Below are 15,578 nucleotides of genomic sequence, written 5' to 3'. Positions count from 1 at the left end.
CGGAAGCGGGGCGGCCGGAAGCGGGGGGCGGGGCTTCGTCATGTGCCCCGTCCCCATACCTCACTCGGGGGAACTGCGATCCCCCGCGTTCCCCCCCGAAATGACATCTGATTATTATAATTATAATAATAATAATAATTATTATTATTATTATTAGAACCATTTTTCAGCATCTTTTTTCTTTTTTAAAAAAAGTATCCTCTTTTGTAAGTAAAGGATCTCCACCCATACACATAGGTGCCTTTAAAAACAAATGTGTGTAAATGTGTTTGAGAGGCTGGGCATGTATGTTCCTAGTACCCCTCTGTCACATGGGAACCAATGTGCTGATCCGAGGACCAGTGCATGTGACTTGCCGGTGTGTCACTTGAGCTGCGATTCTGGGTTCACGTGGCAGGTGAAGTAGCCGCTTTGACAGCCCTTGGCTATTGTTCACTGTGAGATGCCTATCTGGGCTGACATCTTTATTTATAAAAGATAGGCAGCACAACTCCGATCTGTACAATGAAATCCCTCTCCATCGGAAGCCTTCCCCATAGTCCAGAATTGCTCGGTTCTCGCTGTAGCTCTTCCCCCCCCCCTGTGTTTTTTTGGAAAGGGGAAATGCTTTTGCACACGTCCAGAGATTCTCTTCATTTAATCCTTGTGGCATTCTTAGCCGATGCTCCCTCTGAGCTGTGGAGTCTTGTGAGCAAAAAAAAATCTACTTTGTGAGCTGCTGGCATTAAAGCTGTGAGCGAACGATTTGGCTGCTGCATAAATCAGTTTGCTCTGGAGCCCTCCCTTCCTGAGCTGAGACGAAAATGTGTGAGCCGGAGGCTGAAAAACCGTGAGCTGGCTCACACTGACTCAGCTTAGAGGGAACACTGTTCTTAAGCTCAACATACTTACTCCAAGTTATCCTGTCTAAGCTTCCAGTGGTGGTAGAACGTGCCGTCAAGTCACAGCCGACGTCTGGCGACCCTGTAGGGTTTTCAAGGCAAGAGACAGACAGAGGTGGTTTGCCATTGCCTTCCTCTGCATAGCAACCAATGTTCCCTCTAAACTGTGGAGTGAGCAAAAATTCTACTTTGTGAGCTACTGGCATTAAAACTGTGAATGAGCGATTTGGCTGCTGCAGAAATTAGTTTGCTCTTGGAGCCCTCCTTCCTGAGCGAAGACACTAATGTGTGAGCCGGAGGCTAAAAACTGTGAACTAGCTCACACTAAACTCAGCTTAGAGGGAACACTGATTAGGCGTCCTAGAGTTCATTATATTAACACACTCCTTCTAGAATGACATGTGACAGGATGGAGTGGTTGTGAGCAGGTGATTTGGCTACTGCATAAATTAGTTTGCTCTGGAGCCGTCCTTCCTGAGCGAAGACACAAATGTGTGAGCCGGAGGCTAAAAACTGTGAACTAGCTCATACTAAACTCAGCTTAGAGGGAACACTGATTAGGCGTCCTAGAGTTCATTATATTAACACACTCCTTCTAGAATGACATGTGACAGGATGGAGTGGTTGTGAGCAGGTGATTTGGCTGCTGCATAAATTAGTTTGCTCTGGAGCCGTCCTTCCGGAGTGAAGACAAAAATGTGAGCCGGGGGCTAAAAAACTGTGAGCTAGCTCACACTAACTCACCTTAGAGGGAACACTGGTGGCAACCCTGGAATTCCTTGGTGGTCTCTCCTCCAAATACCAACAAAGGGCATCCCTGCTTAGTTTCCAAGATCTGACGAAATCGGGCTAGAATCATAGAATCATAAACTTGGAAAGGACTTCCAGGGTCATCTAGTCCAACCCCGTACACAATGCAGGACATTCACAAATACCCTCCCCCCCTACGCACACCCAGTGACCCCTGCTTCATGCCCAGAAGATGACAAAAATCCTCCAGGATCCCCAGCCAAACTGGCCTGGAGAACAATTGCTTCCTGTCCCCAAAGTGGCGATCGGCATTTCCCTGGGCGTGTAAGAAAGGGCCACGAGAACTAAGCACTGAGGCAACCGTTCCTGCCCTCCCTCTCATGATCTGCCTCAGTTCACAGAATCAGCATGGCTGTCCGATGGCCACCTAGCCTCTGTTTGAAAACCTCCAAAGGAGGAGAACCCATCACCTCCTGAGGAAGCCTGTTACATTTTGGACCCGCTCTAACGGTCGGGAAGTTCTTCCTCGTGTTTATCTGGGGCTATCCAGGTCAGAGCGGAGCATCGCTAGCTAGTCCACGGGTCGCGAAGAGTCGGACTCGACTGTGCGACTGAACAAGAACAACAACAACAAAGGTCTTATTTCAGATGCGTGAATTATGCTTATGCTTACTGAAAACCCGCAGCTATTTGATCAGTCCCTACTTACCTTCCACAAGGAATTCGACTGACAATGATCTTAAAATTCTATTGTCTGATAAGTTCTCGGCAATTACCCTGTCTGTTGCTGAATTCTTAGTTTATGTTTGGAAGCGAAGGGGAAGGGCGCATAAGTCTCAATCCCCCTTGTGCTCATTTGGATTGTTATATTTTTTTTAACTGAGTTCACTATCCTTGAGAAGTTTAAAAATGATGTAACTTGTTATGATCTATTCGTTCTATTAATTTATTTGTTCCATTGCCTTCCTTATTGTTCCTATGTTATGCCAATAAAGGTCTATGTATATGTAAGAATGTATGTATGTAAGAAAACCCTGCCTGTGCGTGGGTATTTGAGGGACGAACCTTTTTGGGGGGTTGCGTCCTCGACCGCAGCATGCAGGGCAGCCCGACCCGTGGAATATTTTAAATCATCTCCCCTCCCCCCCCCCCCCCCCCCCCTGTGGTTAAAATCTGGACATCACTTGCAAAATCGCGCTCCTCAGATGTGGCCGGCGTTCTGCTGGAGCCGTAAAACGCCTTGCAAACGTTCACGGTCCCTGCTGCACATAAAACACTTCAGCTGCGCTCCGCGGAGGACCTTGCCCCCAATGAATTTTTATATGGGGGGGATTGCTGGCATGGAAGGATGACATCACTAGTTAAACATTTCTGGAGGGCAGCTTCCTCCTTTAACCGTCCCGGTGACAGCTGTCCAACCGCATCACCGTCTCAGACGGCTTTAGCGGGAACAACAACAACTTATTTTTTCCCTCGCAAGAAATCACCTGATCTAGGGGGTTGGAGCACCTTCTCTCTGAGGATAGACTGAAGAGCCTAGGGCTCTTTTTGTAGCAGGGACTCCTTTGCATATTAGGCGACACACCCCTACTGTAGCCAATCCTCCAAGAGCTTACAGTAGCCTCTGTGAGAAGAGCTCTGTAAGCTCTTGGAGGATTGGCTACATTAGGGGTGTGTGGCCTAATATGCAAAGGAGTTCCTGCTATAAAAAGAGCCCTAATTGCTCCCTCTAAGCTGTGGAGTCCTGTGAGCAAAAATTCTACTTTGTGATCTACTAGCATTAAAGTTCTGAGGGAGCGATTTGGCGACTGCGTCAGTTAGTTGGCTCTGGAGCCCTCCTTCGTGAGCTAAGACAAAAATAAGTGAGCCGGAGGCTAAAAATGTGTGAGCTAGCTCACACTGACTCAGCTTAGAGGGAACCAAGGACATGATGGAGATCTGTAAAATTAGACATGGAGCGGAGAGGGCGGACAAAGAGGACTTTTTCTCCCTCTCCAGAATTCTAGAACTCGAGGACGTCCAATGAAGCCAATGGGCAGTAGATTCAGAAGGAAATACTTCTTTACACAGAGGGTGCATTCAGACGGGGGATTTACAACGGTATAGGTGCCAGTTCCAACCGGTGTACTCACCGGCGTTCAGGCGGCAAACATCTGCCTCCTGTCCCTAACCGTTGTAAAGCCCTTTACACCGTTGCACCCAAGTTTTGGTATCCTGAGTACAACGGTTGTAAATGCTGTACCCCGCCGTCTGATCACTCTCCAACGTTGCACAGCTACTTCCGTTCGGAAGCCTGAGGCTTCCGATTTTTGCCCACCATTTTTTTTAAAAGGACAGCGATAGGCGCTTGGGCGAAGCTTCGCCCTGCCGTTTGTTTAAAAAGAAAAGAAAAGGGCCTTATTGTAGCGTTTCGGAGGCGTCCGGGACCTCAGGGAGGCTACTGTGCTCTTTAAACTTTAAAGGTAAGTCCTTACCTTTAAAGTTTAAATGTAAGACAGGGTTTTTTGCACATGCGCGAAGATCGCCTTTCTATGGATGGCTGCCTGTGCGCATGCGCAAACTAAGTTTAAAAAAAACAAGCCGACGACGAGTGTGGACGGGCGTATTGCGATGGGCTCTGCAGACAGGAGGTAAGTGTGATCGCGTTTCAGCCGGCATAAACTGCACCGGTTCCAACCGGTACAGTTTATGCTGGCTGAAACGCCCCGTCTGAATGCACCCTGAGAGTGATTAAAATGTGGGATTCGCTGCCAGAGGTTGTACTGATGGCCGGTGCTCCCTCTAAGCTGTGGAGTCTTGTGAGCAAGGATTCTATTTTGTGAGCTACCGGCATTAAAGTGGTGAGGGAGCGATTTGGCTGCTGCATCAATCAGTTTGCTCCGGAGCTCTCCCTTCCTGAGCTAAGGCAAAAGTGTGTGAGCTGGAGGCCAAAAAAACTGTGAGCTAGCTCACACTAACTCAGCTTAGGGGGAACACTGGTGATGGCCATAGGCATAGTGTTGGGTGTTACAAGTCAAAACACTTCAGTATTTACAGGGTTAATTATGTTTGTTAAGTCACATGTTTGTTTGTAACCAATCTGTTTAGACAAGAGGATGCCCGGGAACTTTGGAGCTAGTTTGCTAGTCTGATTGGAAACCAAGGTGTCAAGTATTTAGCATATTGGCTTCTCCTCCCGTTCTTTGTTAGGCTAGAGAATGAGACGCCGTTCGGCTCTTCCTGTTTTACCTTTAGCTGTAAGGATGTAGACATATTAGCTCTTTGTTATTTTCATATCCTGTGTACCTTTTCCCCATGTTAGGTTTATAGTAAACCTTTTATATTTTATATTTTTGACTTACTCAAAAAGAATCCCATCACATAGACAGCTTTAAAGGGGGATTAGACAGATTCATGGAAGAGAGGTCTATCAGCGGCTACTAGCTAAAGGGAATCTTCATATTCAGAGGCAGTCCTGTGTCCATGTGTCGTAAGAGCATAAGGAGAGCCCTGCCAGCCCTGACCTGGATAGCCCGGGCAATCCCGATCCTGTCATATCGCGAAAGCTAAGTAGGGCTGACCCTGGCAAAGTACTTGGAAGGGAGACCTCCAAAGGAATACCAAGGCTGGGAGGCAGAGGCAGGCTGTTAAGCCGCCTCTCTGAAAACTTCCAAGCCCCACTAGGGGTCGCCAGAAGTCACCGTGACATCCAGGCATGCAAGCACATGCACACACGCACACAGAAATACAGAGTACTTTTAAAAAAGATCCCTGCTGGATCAGACCAGTGGTCCATCTAGTCCCGCATCCTGTCTCACACAGTGGCCAACCAGTTCCTCTGGAGGGCCCACAACAGGGCAGAGAGGCCGAGGCCTTCATTAGAACATCAGAAGAGCCCTGCTGGATCAGACCAGTAGTCCATTTAGTCCAGCATCCTGTCTCACACAGTGGCCAACCAGTTCTTCTAGAGGGTCAACAGCAGGGCAGAGAGGCCAAGGCCTTTTTTAGATAAGAAGAGCCCTGCTGGATCAGACCAGTGGCCCATCTCGTCCAGCATCCTGTCTCTCACAGGGGCCAGCCAGTTCCTCTGGAGGGCCAACAACAGGGCACAGAGGCCGAGGCCTTTCCTTGACGCTGCCTCCTGGCTCTGGGATTCGGAGGTTGACTGCCTGTGAATGCAGAGGTTCAGAGTAGTAGCTACTGATAGACGTCTCCTCCATGAATCTGCCTAATCCTCTTTTAAAGCTGTTTTATGCCTGTGGCCATCACTACATCCTCTGGCAGCGAGTTCCACATTTTAAACACTCCCTGTGTAAAGAAGTATTTCCTTTTGCCCATCCCGAATCTACTGCCCGTTTAAATGACAACAGGTCATTGGTGCACCTGTTTCACTGTTATCTGTGCTGTCTGTCAAGGGCTGCCACCTACTTGAGATTAGGGTTTCCAACCCCCCGATGGGGGATGGGGTTCCTCAGTTTTGGGGGGCCCAATCTGCTGCCGGCCAGCTGGCCAGCTGTGGAGCCCCACCCCTGAAGAATCCTGGGCTTCCAAAGTGCCCAGTGCAATGACATCACCAGGCAGTGACATCACTGCACGGGGCATGTTGTGTGGGGGACGCTCTGGTATTCAGGTAAAAACTCTATGGTGACCATAGAGTTTTTACCCGAACACTAGAACGTTCCCTGAACGACATGCCCAGTGTGATGACGTCACTTCTGGGTGTCATCATTGCAGTACACACACCAGAAGAGTCCTGGAGCCAGGGTGGAACCCCACGCCGGGGTGAAGGTAAGTCCTGGCAACTCTACTTGAGATTCTCCCGAGCTGGGCTAGAAGCCAGGGCCTCCTGTCCTTAAATCCTATGGCCCGCCACTGATCTCCCTAGCCTGTGGCGGAGTGCACCTGCTCTGGCCTGAAGTCTCTATTCCACCCTGCCCTCCTAGGTTTTTCTCAACACCTGGAGAGGTTATATGTTCTCGAAGGCTTTCACGGCCGGAGTCTATCAGTTGTTGTAGATTTTCCGGGCTGGAGAGGTTTTTCTTCCAGTCTCAGGGTAGCCCGCAACCACCACCTGACTTTGCAGGAATTACCCACTGGGCGGGTCAGGACTTCCCGCTTCCCTTCCAGGTTCTGAGGCCTTTGCCTCAGTGACTCCCGCTGTCCAGCACCCGGTCACCATGGGGACAGTTTACTGCCTTGCGCCCTTGGAGGAATAGACACTTGCTAACTGCCTTCCTTCCTCCGGGCACTCCTTTTAAAATAGCGTGTCCAAGACGGTGGAGGCCTAAGTGGTACAGAGAACCACTGCCAGCTTCAAAAGTTATAAAGTATTTATTAAAAAGAAAATGTTCATAAGTATATTTGTAGCACAGCACCAGATTTGAGCAAGGGATACAAAAGAAAGGAGTAAAAACACAATTCCTCTGTCCCTATCTCTATACATGACCTATACATGTTAAAATATAGGATAGGTTCTTTAGCTTTAAAAAGTTACAGATCTCTATATAGTCACCATTACGTTGAAGCTCCCTTCAACTCTGTAGGCTAACCACATGGACAATGGCTGCCTCCTTAGTTGGTAGTCCTGCCTCCTCTCATGGCCTCAGCACCCAAGGAAAAGAGACTTCATTTCCTGTTGCAAGGAGTTTTTATCATATCTCTTTCTCCACCCACTGACCAGGTCATGCCCGGTCAGAGAAGCATTCCCTAGGGCTTCTTCCTGGAGATTATTCCTGGATCCATTCTAGCCTAAAGCCCTCCAATCTCTGTTCCCTGCTTAAGGAAGGGGAAGAGCTTGACCCACCTATTATCTCCTACTAGATTGATTTGCGTTTGCATGGAGGTGAGCTGAGGTACATCTGGGAAGTAATTGGACCCCCCCCCCAAAAAAAAAAACCCTGGTCTTTGCCCAGAGAAAACAAAATGGTAAAAACGCAGCGTGGAGGTTTGGCTCATTTCAGACCTCCTAGGAAAAAAGGCATTTCTTCACATAGCCCCTTAGTCATGGCCTGGTGGTTTCGGACCTCTGTGAGATACTTGCCAGCGACTTGGCCTTCACTAATCTCCCCCCCCCCTTTCTGTTGCAGAGAAAATCATTGATCGCTTTGGAAAAAGAAGATGAAGAAGAGAGGAACAAAACCATAGAGAGTCTGAAGACCGCATTGAGGACCAAACCTATGAGGTAAATAATACTCCTCGTACTGTTATCAGAATCCTTGCTTCCCCCTCACCAGTTCCCTTGCATAAGGGTTTATATGCTGATCTTTCATAATCATTTCTATGAAGTTCCGATCCATGCAACGTTTGCTGGAATTAATGAAGAGGCCCAAGGGAGTTGCTAGATTTCCCTGTTCGATATTGTGAGACTCCGCATTACAGTGTGCTAGAGAATCCAGTGTTTGCCAAGATAATTTGAGAAGTGCGATGAAACTTTAAAATTAATACTTAGAATCTCAGACCTTGAAAACAGAATACCGTTTGAGTCCAATGGCACCTTCAAGACCAACAAAGTTTAATTCTGGGTATAAGCTTTTATGTGCATGCACACTTCTTGAGGTACATTGAAACAAGAGCATTACATATAGGTGGGGGGGATTAATTGCCAGGAAGGTCTAGTTAAAGTCAAGATGCATAAGTAACTGAGCTTTTGGTATAGCTAAGATTTGATTAAAGCAGTTGGTAAGACCTATGAATAGCAGCAAATTAGCATACAGATAATAAAATAGTTCGCAAACAGACGTGAGAACTAAATTTGAGTCTAGTGGCACCTTTAAGACCAACAAACAGATGTGAGAACTAAGTTTGAGTCCAGTGTCACCTTTAAGACCTACAAAGTTTAATTCTGGGTATAAGTGAGGACTGAGTGACTTAGCACGTGTAGTGAGATAAGAGCCTGATATCTGTGTTAAGCCCTGGGGGTTAACACTGTCCTGAGTGTCATAATAATTTGTAATTCAGCAATCTCCCATTCCAATCTGTTTCTGAAATTCCTTTGCAAAACCCCCAGCTACTTTGAGGTCCCTCATTGAGTGCCCTGGGAGGTCCAAATGTTCTCCTATAGGTTTCTCGATTTTGTGATTCTTGACGTCAGATTTGTGTCCATTTATCCTTTGAAAATCTTTAGACTTTGAAAATATTTGAAAAATAAAACATATTTAGCTATAGAAATCCTGCAGTGGCAGAACACTGCAGAATTTTTAATCTTTAGCAGCCTCTGTCTGACCTCAAAAGCCCAGCCTTCAAAATGCTCATTGGATTTAGCATGGGTGTGCCTTTGTCCATTAGATTGACCACTTGCCTCCAAATACTGATCTTTTTTGAAAGATCTGCTTTTGAAATAAGCCAGTACACCTGGGCGTAATCTTCGTGGGGGCGGTGGGGCGTTAGCCCCCGCCGAAATTTTTAGGAAGGTGCTCAGCCTCCCCCGGGAGCCACCCTTGCTCCTAGCAAAGCAATGCCTCTGGCCCAGCCCCAGCCCCCCCCCCCCCCGGGAAATTGGAAAGTCTACACCCAGAACCCATCATTACCCTTCTTCAAGCAGCCTTCTTTGTTCGGGGAGGAATTCCCCCTACCATATGAGCCATTTTTTCTGCGTACAGAACCAGCTTTTTATTCTTTTTGATTCTGTTGTTATTTTCATGGATAAAAACCAATTAAAAAAAATAAAGACTTAACACCTACTTACTCAGATCCTAGAATAAATTTTGTTAGCATTTAGGGAGCCCAGTGGGGTGTGTGAGAAAGAATTTAGCATGTCTGAATTGAACTCTGTTGTCAAACGGAGCCAATACAAACATCAATTTCCTCCTGTCTCCATGCAAGCTTTGACTCAATATTCCTTTTGAGCCATTTTTTAAAAGCTAACTCAAACTTTTTTGCCATTTTTCTCACTGATGGCTTTGGCGGAACACTATCCAAAGATGTATTTCATCGACTTGACTGGCTCGCCATTGGATCTTCCAAGTCCCTTGTGTGGCACACTGAATCAATTGCGCATATTGTTAATGCATCATTGTATACCACACGACTGTGGGTCCGGTTTGCAAGGCGATTGCCTTTTTTTAATAACATCCAGAGCTGTTTGTGCTTCTTTGGAGGAGGGAAAAGAAGACTGCCTGAATAGCATTGTGCAAATCAGGGGTGCTTGCATGGATTTGCGTGCTCTGCATAATTTATTCGGCATCTGCTCGCCACGCATGCGGTTATGCAGAGAATGGAAGGTCTGCCACTTCGCTGCCAGTTGTTCTGGCTGGCCCCTCGCCAACTGCCTGGGCTTCGGAGATTGTCTGGTGTCGCTCGTCCGTGCTGTAGCTTTTCTTCGTTGCCGTGGGGGCTCCTGACCGGATGGGTGTTGGGCGATTCCGTACGAAAGCCATCATTCCCACGCTGTTGTGTTTTGGATCCGGCAATTCTGGGATGCCTAGTGCAATCCTGTGCGGAATGACTCCACCCAGTGGACCTACTCCACAATGGGCTCCGATAGAAATAACTCTAATCAGGAAGAACCGGGTTTGATTCCCCTCTCCTCCACATGCAGCCGCTGGTGTGACCTTGGGTCAGTCACAAGTTCTCTCAGAGCTGTTCTCTCAAGAGCAGTTCTCGAAAGAGCTCTCTCAGCCCCATCTACCTCACAGGGTGTCTGTTGTGGGGAGGGGCAGGGAAAGGGGATTGTAAGCTGCTCTGAGAGTGCTTCGGGTAGTGAAGGCCGGAGTATAAATCTAATCTCCTCCTCCTCTTCCTTCTTCTCTACCTCACAGGGTTGTTGTGAGGATAAAATGGAGGAGAGGAGAATGATGTGTAAGCCACTTTCGGTCCCCATTAAGGAGAAATAAATAACTACAAATAAATAACTACTTGTACACAGTCCAGTCATGGAATCATAGAGTTGGAAGGGATCCTCCAAGGTCATCTAGTCCAACCCCCTGCAGAATGCAAGAAATTCACAAATACCCCCACGGTAGCTCAGAGGTTAAGACGCTGAGCTGCAGACCAGAAGGTCTGTAGTTCAGCAGTTCGAGACCCGAGTGTCTCGTGATGGAGGGAGCTCCCGTCTCTGGCCCCAGCGACTGCCAACCTAGCAGCTCGAAAGCAAGCAATTGCAAGTCGATAAATAGGCACCACTTCAGTGGGAAGGTAACAGCATTCCGTGTGCCTTGGCGTTCAGTCATGCTGGCCACATGACCACGGAAATGTCTTCGGACAGCGCTGGCTCTTCGGTTTTGAAACGGAGATGAGCACCGCACCCCCAGAGTCGGATTCGACTGGCTTTCGAGCAAGGGCAACCTTTACCTTGAGCATCCTCAAGGGCAGGAATGTTGGGAGGGATCAGAATATCCTGAATACACATTGACAACGTTGTCGTCTTTGCTAGGTTTGTAACCAGATTCATTGACCTGGATGGCTTGACGTGCATTCTGAACTTCCTGAGGAGCATGGACTATGAGACCTCGGAGTCTCGGATACATACCTCTCTCATCGGATGCATCAAAGCGCTGATGAACAACTCTCTTGGGAGAGCTCACGTCCTGGCCCACTCGGAGAGCATCAACGTCATCGCTCAGAGTCTGAGCACGGAGAACATCAAGACGAAGGTGGCAGTGCTGGAAATCATGGGCGCTGTGTGCCTGGTTCCCGGCGGACACAAGAAGGTGCTGGAGGCCATGGTGCATTACCAAAAATATGCCAGCGAAAGGACTCGCTTTCAGGTACGGAGCGTCGCACCGCTGTGTGCCCTTTTCGGCATTCGTCTCAGTTCGGTTGGAGAAGGGGAGTTCGGTTGGAGAAGGGGAGTTCTTTGGGGGAGAGGGGAATGCGATTTTGAGAAGTTTCGTTCCCCAAGGTCTTCTCGTATCTTTTCGGGCCACTGTTGACTTTAGGCAAACACGTTTCGTAGGTTCCTGAACCAAAATAAAAACCTGCAGTATCTGTTTAGTAGAGGCGAAGATAGCGTGAATGGACACACATTTGCAAGCAATCTATCTTCCATTCTCTGGGGAGAAACCTGCACATTTAAAAAAAAATTATTTGGGGATTTTTATTCCACCCTCCCCAAATGGGCTCAGGGCAGATCACAATAAATCGAGTCAAAGACTCGTTACAGTAAATCACATTAAAATAAGAAAAAACAATAAACAGTAAAATTGATAAATCTGTTGGGGCCACAAGGTGGAATCAGGTGGTCCCAGTCAAGTGTATCTACCCTCGACTTCTCTAATTACAGAAGTGAGCATTTTGGGGCTTCTCTTATGTTCTTAAGTTCACTCACCTTGGAAACCCTACGGCAGGGGTGTCGAACTCATCTGTTATGAGAGCCGGATCTGACATAAGTGAGACCTTGTTGGGCCGGGCCATGCGTGTCATAAAACGTAATGCCAGGGAGCAGAGGTATAAACTTTATAAAGGACACACACACAAAGGTGTTTTTTTTAACTTAAAATAGAAACATGCTTAAAGCATCAGCACTCTTGCAATATTTTGTTTATTTAACAGTGTCTGATAACTGACACCTCTTGCTCAGAATTCTTGCATCAAAATGACTCTGCTGTTGCAATCTTGAGTATGCTGTTCAGGTGTGTATCTGTAAGCTGCAAACCTACGATGACGCAGCAGCAGCAGAACTGGAAGCAGCAGCAGAAGACAGCCAGTTCCACCGCGGGCCTGATAGAACCCTGATCCGGCCCCCGGGCCGCATGTTTGACACCCCTGCCCTACGGAGTCACCATAAATTGGTTGTGACTTGACAGCCCCCCCCAAAAAAGCGAAGAAACCTCAAGATGCTATCTAACAGTGCAGAGTAATGAATTGTCCAGAGGTTTTTCTTCCTTTCCTCCCCCCCCCCCCCCAATTTGCGTGATTCATTTGATTCGGGTCTTTTAACATTTCGACGTGTCGTGCTTGTTGGCAGAGCCTGAGCGCAAAAAAAAAATGTTTAAACTCATTTTCACTAATACGTCTCCCTGGCCCTCGATCTTATTTTTGCATCCGCTGTATATTCCACAGACGTTAATAAACGACCTGGATAGAAGCACAGGGCGCTACCGAGATGAAGTGAGCCTCAAGACGGCCATTATGTCCTTTATCAACGCGGTCCTGAGTCAAGGCGCAGGAGTGGTGAGTTCGGGCGGGCAGAGGAGAGAGCGGCTGTGATTAGATTTGCTGTTCAAAAGACATGGGATGCGAGCAGGGCTGCCAGCTCTGGGTCGGGAAATTCCTGGATATTTTGGGGGTGGAGCCTGGGGAAGGCGGGGCTTAGGGAGGGACTTCAACGGGGTGCAATGCCATAAAATCCACTTTCCAAAGCGGCCATTTTTCCCCCCGGGGGAAATGATCTCTGTCGCCTGGAGATTAGTTGTAATTCCAGGAGATCTACAGATACCACCCAGAGGTTGGCAACCGTAGACATAAGAGCCAGTGTGGTGTAGTGGTTAAGAGCAGCGGACTCTAATCTGGAGAACCGGGTTTGATTCCCCACTCCTCCTCCACATGGACCCTGCTGGGTGACCTTGGGCAAGTCACGGTTCTCTCAGAACTTTCGTGGCCCCACCTACCTCACAAAGTGCCTGTTGTGGGGAGAGGAAAAGAAGGCGATTGAAAGCAGTTTTTAGACTCCTTAGGGCAGAGAAAAGTGGGATGTGCAAACCAACTCTGCTTCTCATCTGGAGAGGCAGGTTTGATTCCCTACCCCTCCTCCACATGAAGCCTGCTGGGTGGCATTGGGCAGTCCCAGTTCCCTCCGAACTCTCTCAGGGAAGGAGATTGTAAGCAGTGTTCCCTCTGAGCTGAGTTCGTGGGAGCTAGCTCACAGTCTTTCGGCCTCCGGCTCACACATTTTTGACTTAGCTCAGGAAGAAGGGCGGCTCCAGAGCAAACTGCTTTATGCAGCAGCCAAATCGCTCGCTCACCACTATAATGCCAGGTGCTCACAAAGTAGAATTTTTGCTCACAAGACTCCACAGCTTAGAGGGAGCATTGATTGTAAGCTACTTTGAGACTCAGAGTAGAGAAAAGCAGGGTATAAAAACCAAATCTTCTTTTTCTCCTCCTCCTCCTGACAGCCATTTCAGCTTAACACTGGTGCGGGTGCACCCCTCAGCTGTGGACCCGCACTGCTCAGCTGTTAGGTTTAAATGGCCTGAGTAGCCGAACCTGACAAAAGTTCGGTAAATGTTCAGGAAAGGCATTTCCCCCAAACATTAGTTCAGGGGCTCCGAACTGGACGAAGTTCATGCCGAATTTTGGCTCGCGAACCAGTTCGTGCCCATCCCTAATTGGAGGTGCCACATCTGTAAACAGCAGGTTAGCAGCAGAGTAAGAGGAGAGAGTGGCTCATGGTAAGGGGGAGGTGTCGGGTTGCCAACTCTGGGTTGGGAAACACCTAGAGATTTGGGGGTGGAGCCTGAGGAGGGCGGAGTTCAGGGCTTAATACTGTAGAGTCCCAACTTCCGAAGTGGCCATTTTCTCCAGGGGAACTGATCTCTGTCACCTGGAAATCAGTTGTAATAGCAGGAGGTCTCCAGCCACTGTGTGGATGTTGGCAACCCTAGGGATGTGTCTCATCAACTATCTGTCTGGGAGAACCAGGTTTGATTCCCCGCTCTTCCACATGCAGCTGCTGGTGTGACCTTGGGTGAGTCACAAGTTCTCTCAGAGCTGTTCTCTCAGGAGCAGGCCTCGAAAGAGCTCTCTCAGCCCCACCTAGCTCACAGGGTGTCTGTTGTGGGGAGGGGAAGGGAAAGGGGACTGTAAGCCGCTCTGAGACTCCGAGTGAAGGGAGGGGGTATAAATCTAATCTCCTCGTCCTCCTCCTCCTCCTCCTCCTCCTCCTCTTCCTCCTCCTCTTCTTCTTCTTCTTCTTCTTCTTCTTCTTCTTCTTCTTCTTCTTCTTCTTCTCCTTCTCCTTCTTCTTCCTCCCCTCCTGTATCCTGGCGTTCCTCCTATGTTTCCTTCCTGCCAACACCCCATCTTGCGTATCCCAAGAGCTGAGCCACCATCCAGGAACTCTAGGCCATGGGTGAGCTCTTAATTTATGCCGCTCTTGCAAGGGGCAGACCCCCTAAAAGCAGCTTTTTCCAAAAAGGTCATCTTCCCTCCCTCCTTGTTTCCAGGAAAGTCTGGACTTCAGACTTCATCTTAGATACGAATTTCTCATGCTCGGGATTCAGCCGGTCATCGACAAGTTAAGGGAGCACGAAAATTCCACGTTAGATAGGTAAGTGTGAACTGTCTGGGTGTTATTTCTGTTCGGTTTTGCATCATTTCCTTACGCTTCCTTTCCCTTTCCTGCTTGATGTCGTGTTCTACCCAGAGGTGCCTACTTTTCTTTCTAGCAATTTGAATTAGGCTAAACCCTTCCAATTATCCTTAATAATCCCAGCGCTCTCCCAGAGGCAGTACAAATTAATGGCTGCTATTAGTCATTTTTATGTTGTACTATTACTTTACAAAATGCTGTATAATATTTCTTTGGTTCCACCCTTGGAGGGGGAAAAAAATAGCCATTCATTTACGACTTCTATTTATCACCATAGCTGTTAGCCACTGGATCGTCCATCTCAGGAAGGTTTGCCATGTACAAAAGACGAACAAAGCAAAAGACGAACCGATCCTCAATACAACCAGTATAAATCCCAAATAAGAGAAAACACACACACATATTCCTAATAACCATAGAATCATAGAGTTGGGAGGGGCCATAATTTATAAAGTGCTGCATAACGTATGTGCTTTGTAGTATGTTGTACATAGTTATATTATGATTTGTTGTAAGTTATCAGCTTAACTGTAACATACAAGCACAATGGCTTCACATGTTTGTTTGCACTCTGTAATGTCTCTAACAAAACCAATAAGAACATTAAAAAAAAAGAAGAAGAAGAGTGTACACGAGATCCCACCGTCGTTGCATTCCTGATCTTCCTAACACACGGGCGGCGCAGGCTAGTTGACGAGAGCCAAGGGCCAGGGCTATAG

The 15,578-nt window shown here is 47.8% G+C and overlaps 1 protein-coding gene across 1 annotated transcript in view; it reads left to right on the top strand.

Annotated features, from left to right (window-relative positions):
- The window catches only part of DAAM1 (dishevelled associated activator of morphogenesis 1), a 321,668-nt gene that overhangs the window by 229,162 nt on the left and 76,928 nt on the right, over positions 1–15,578 (top strand). Inside the window, exons 5-8 of the mRNA XM_015423080.1 lie at positions 7,697–7,791; positions 10,981–11,314; positions 12,609–12,719; positions 14,714–14,817. Coding sequence (XP_015278566.1) covers positions 7,697–7,791; positions 10,981–11,314; positions 12,609–12,719; positions 14,714–14,817 — 644 coding nt within the window. The remainder of the gene's footprint in view (positions 1–7,696; positions 7,792–10,980; positions 11,315–12,608; positions 12,720–14,713; positions 14,818–15,578) is intronic.

This window comes from Gekko japonicus, unplaced genomic scaffold, assembly GCF_001447785.1.
Source record: "Gekko japonicus isolate JY-2015 unplaced genomic scaffold, Gekko_japonicus_V1.1 scaffold345, whole genome shotgun sequence".
NCBI classification, from domain to species: domain Eukaryota; kingdom Metazoa; phylum Chordata; class Lepidosauria; order Squamata; family Gekkonidae; genus Gekko; species Gekko japonicus.
The sequence above is the reverse complement of the archived record's forward strand: the minus strand, read 5'-3'. Positions and strand labels throughout refer to the sequence as shown.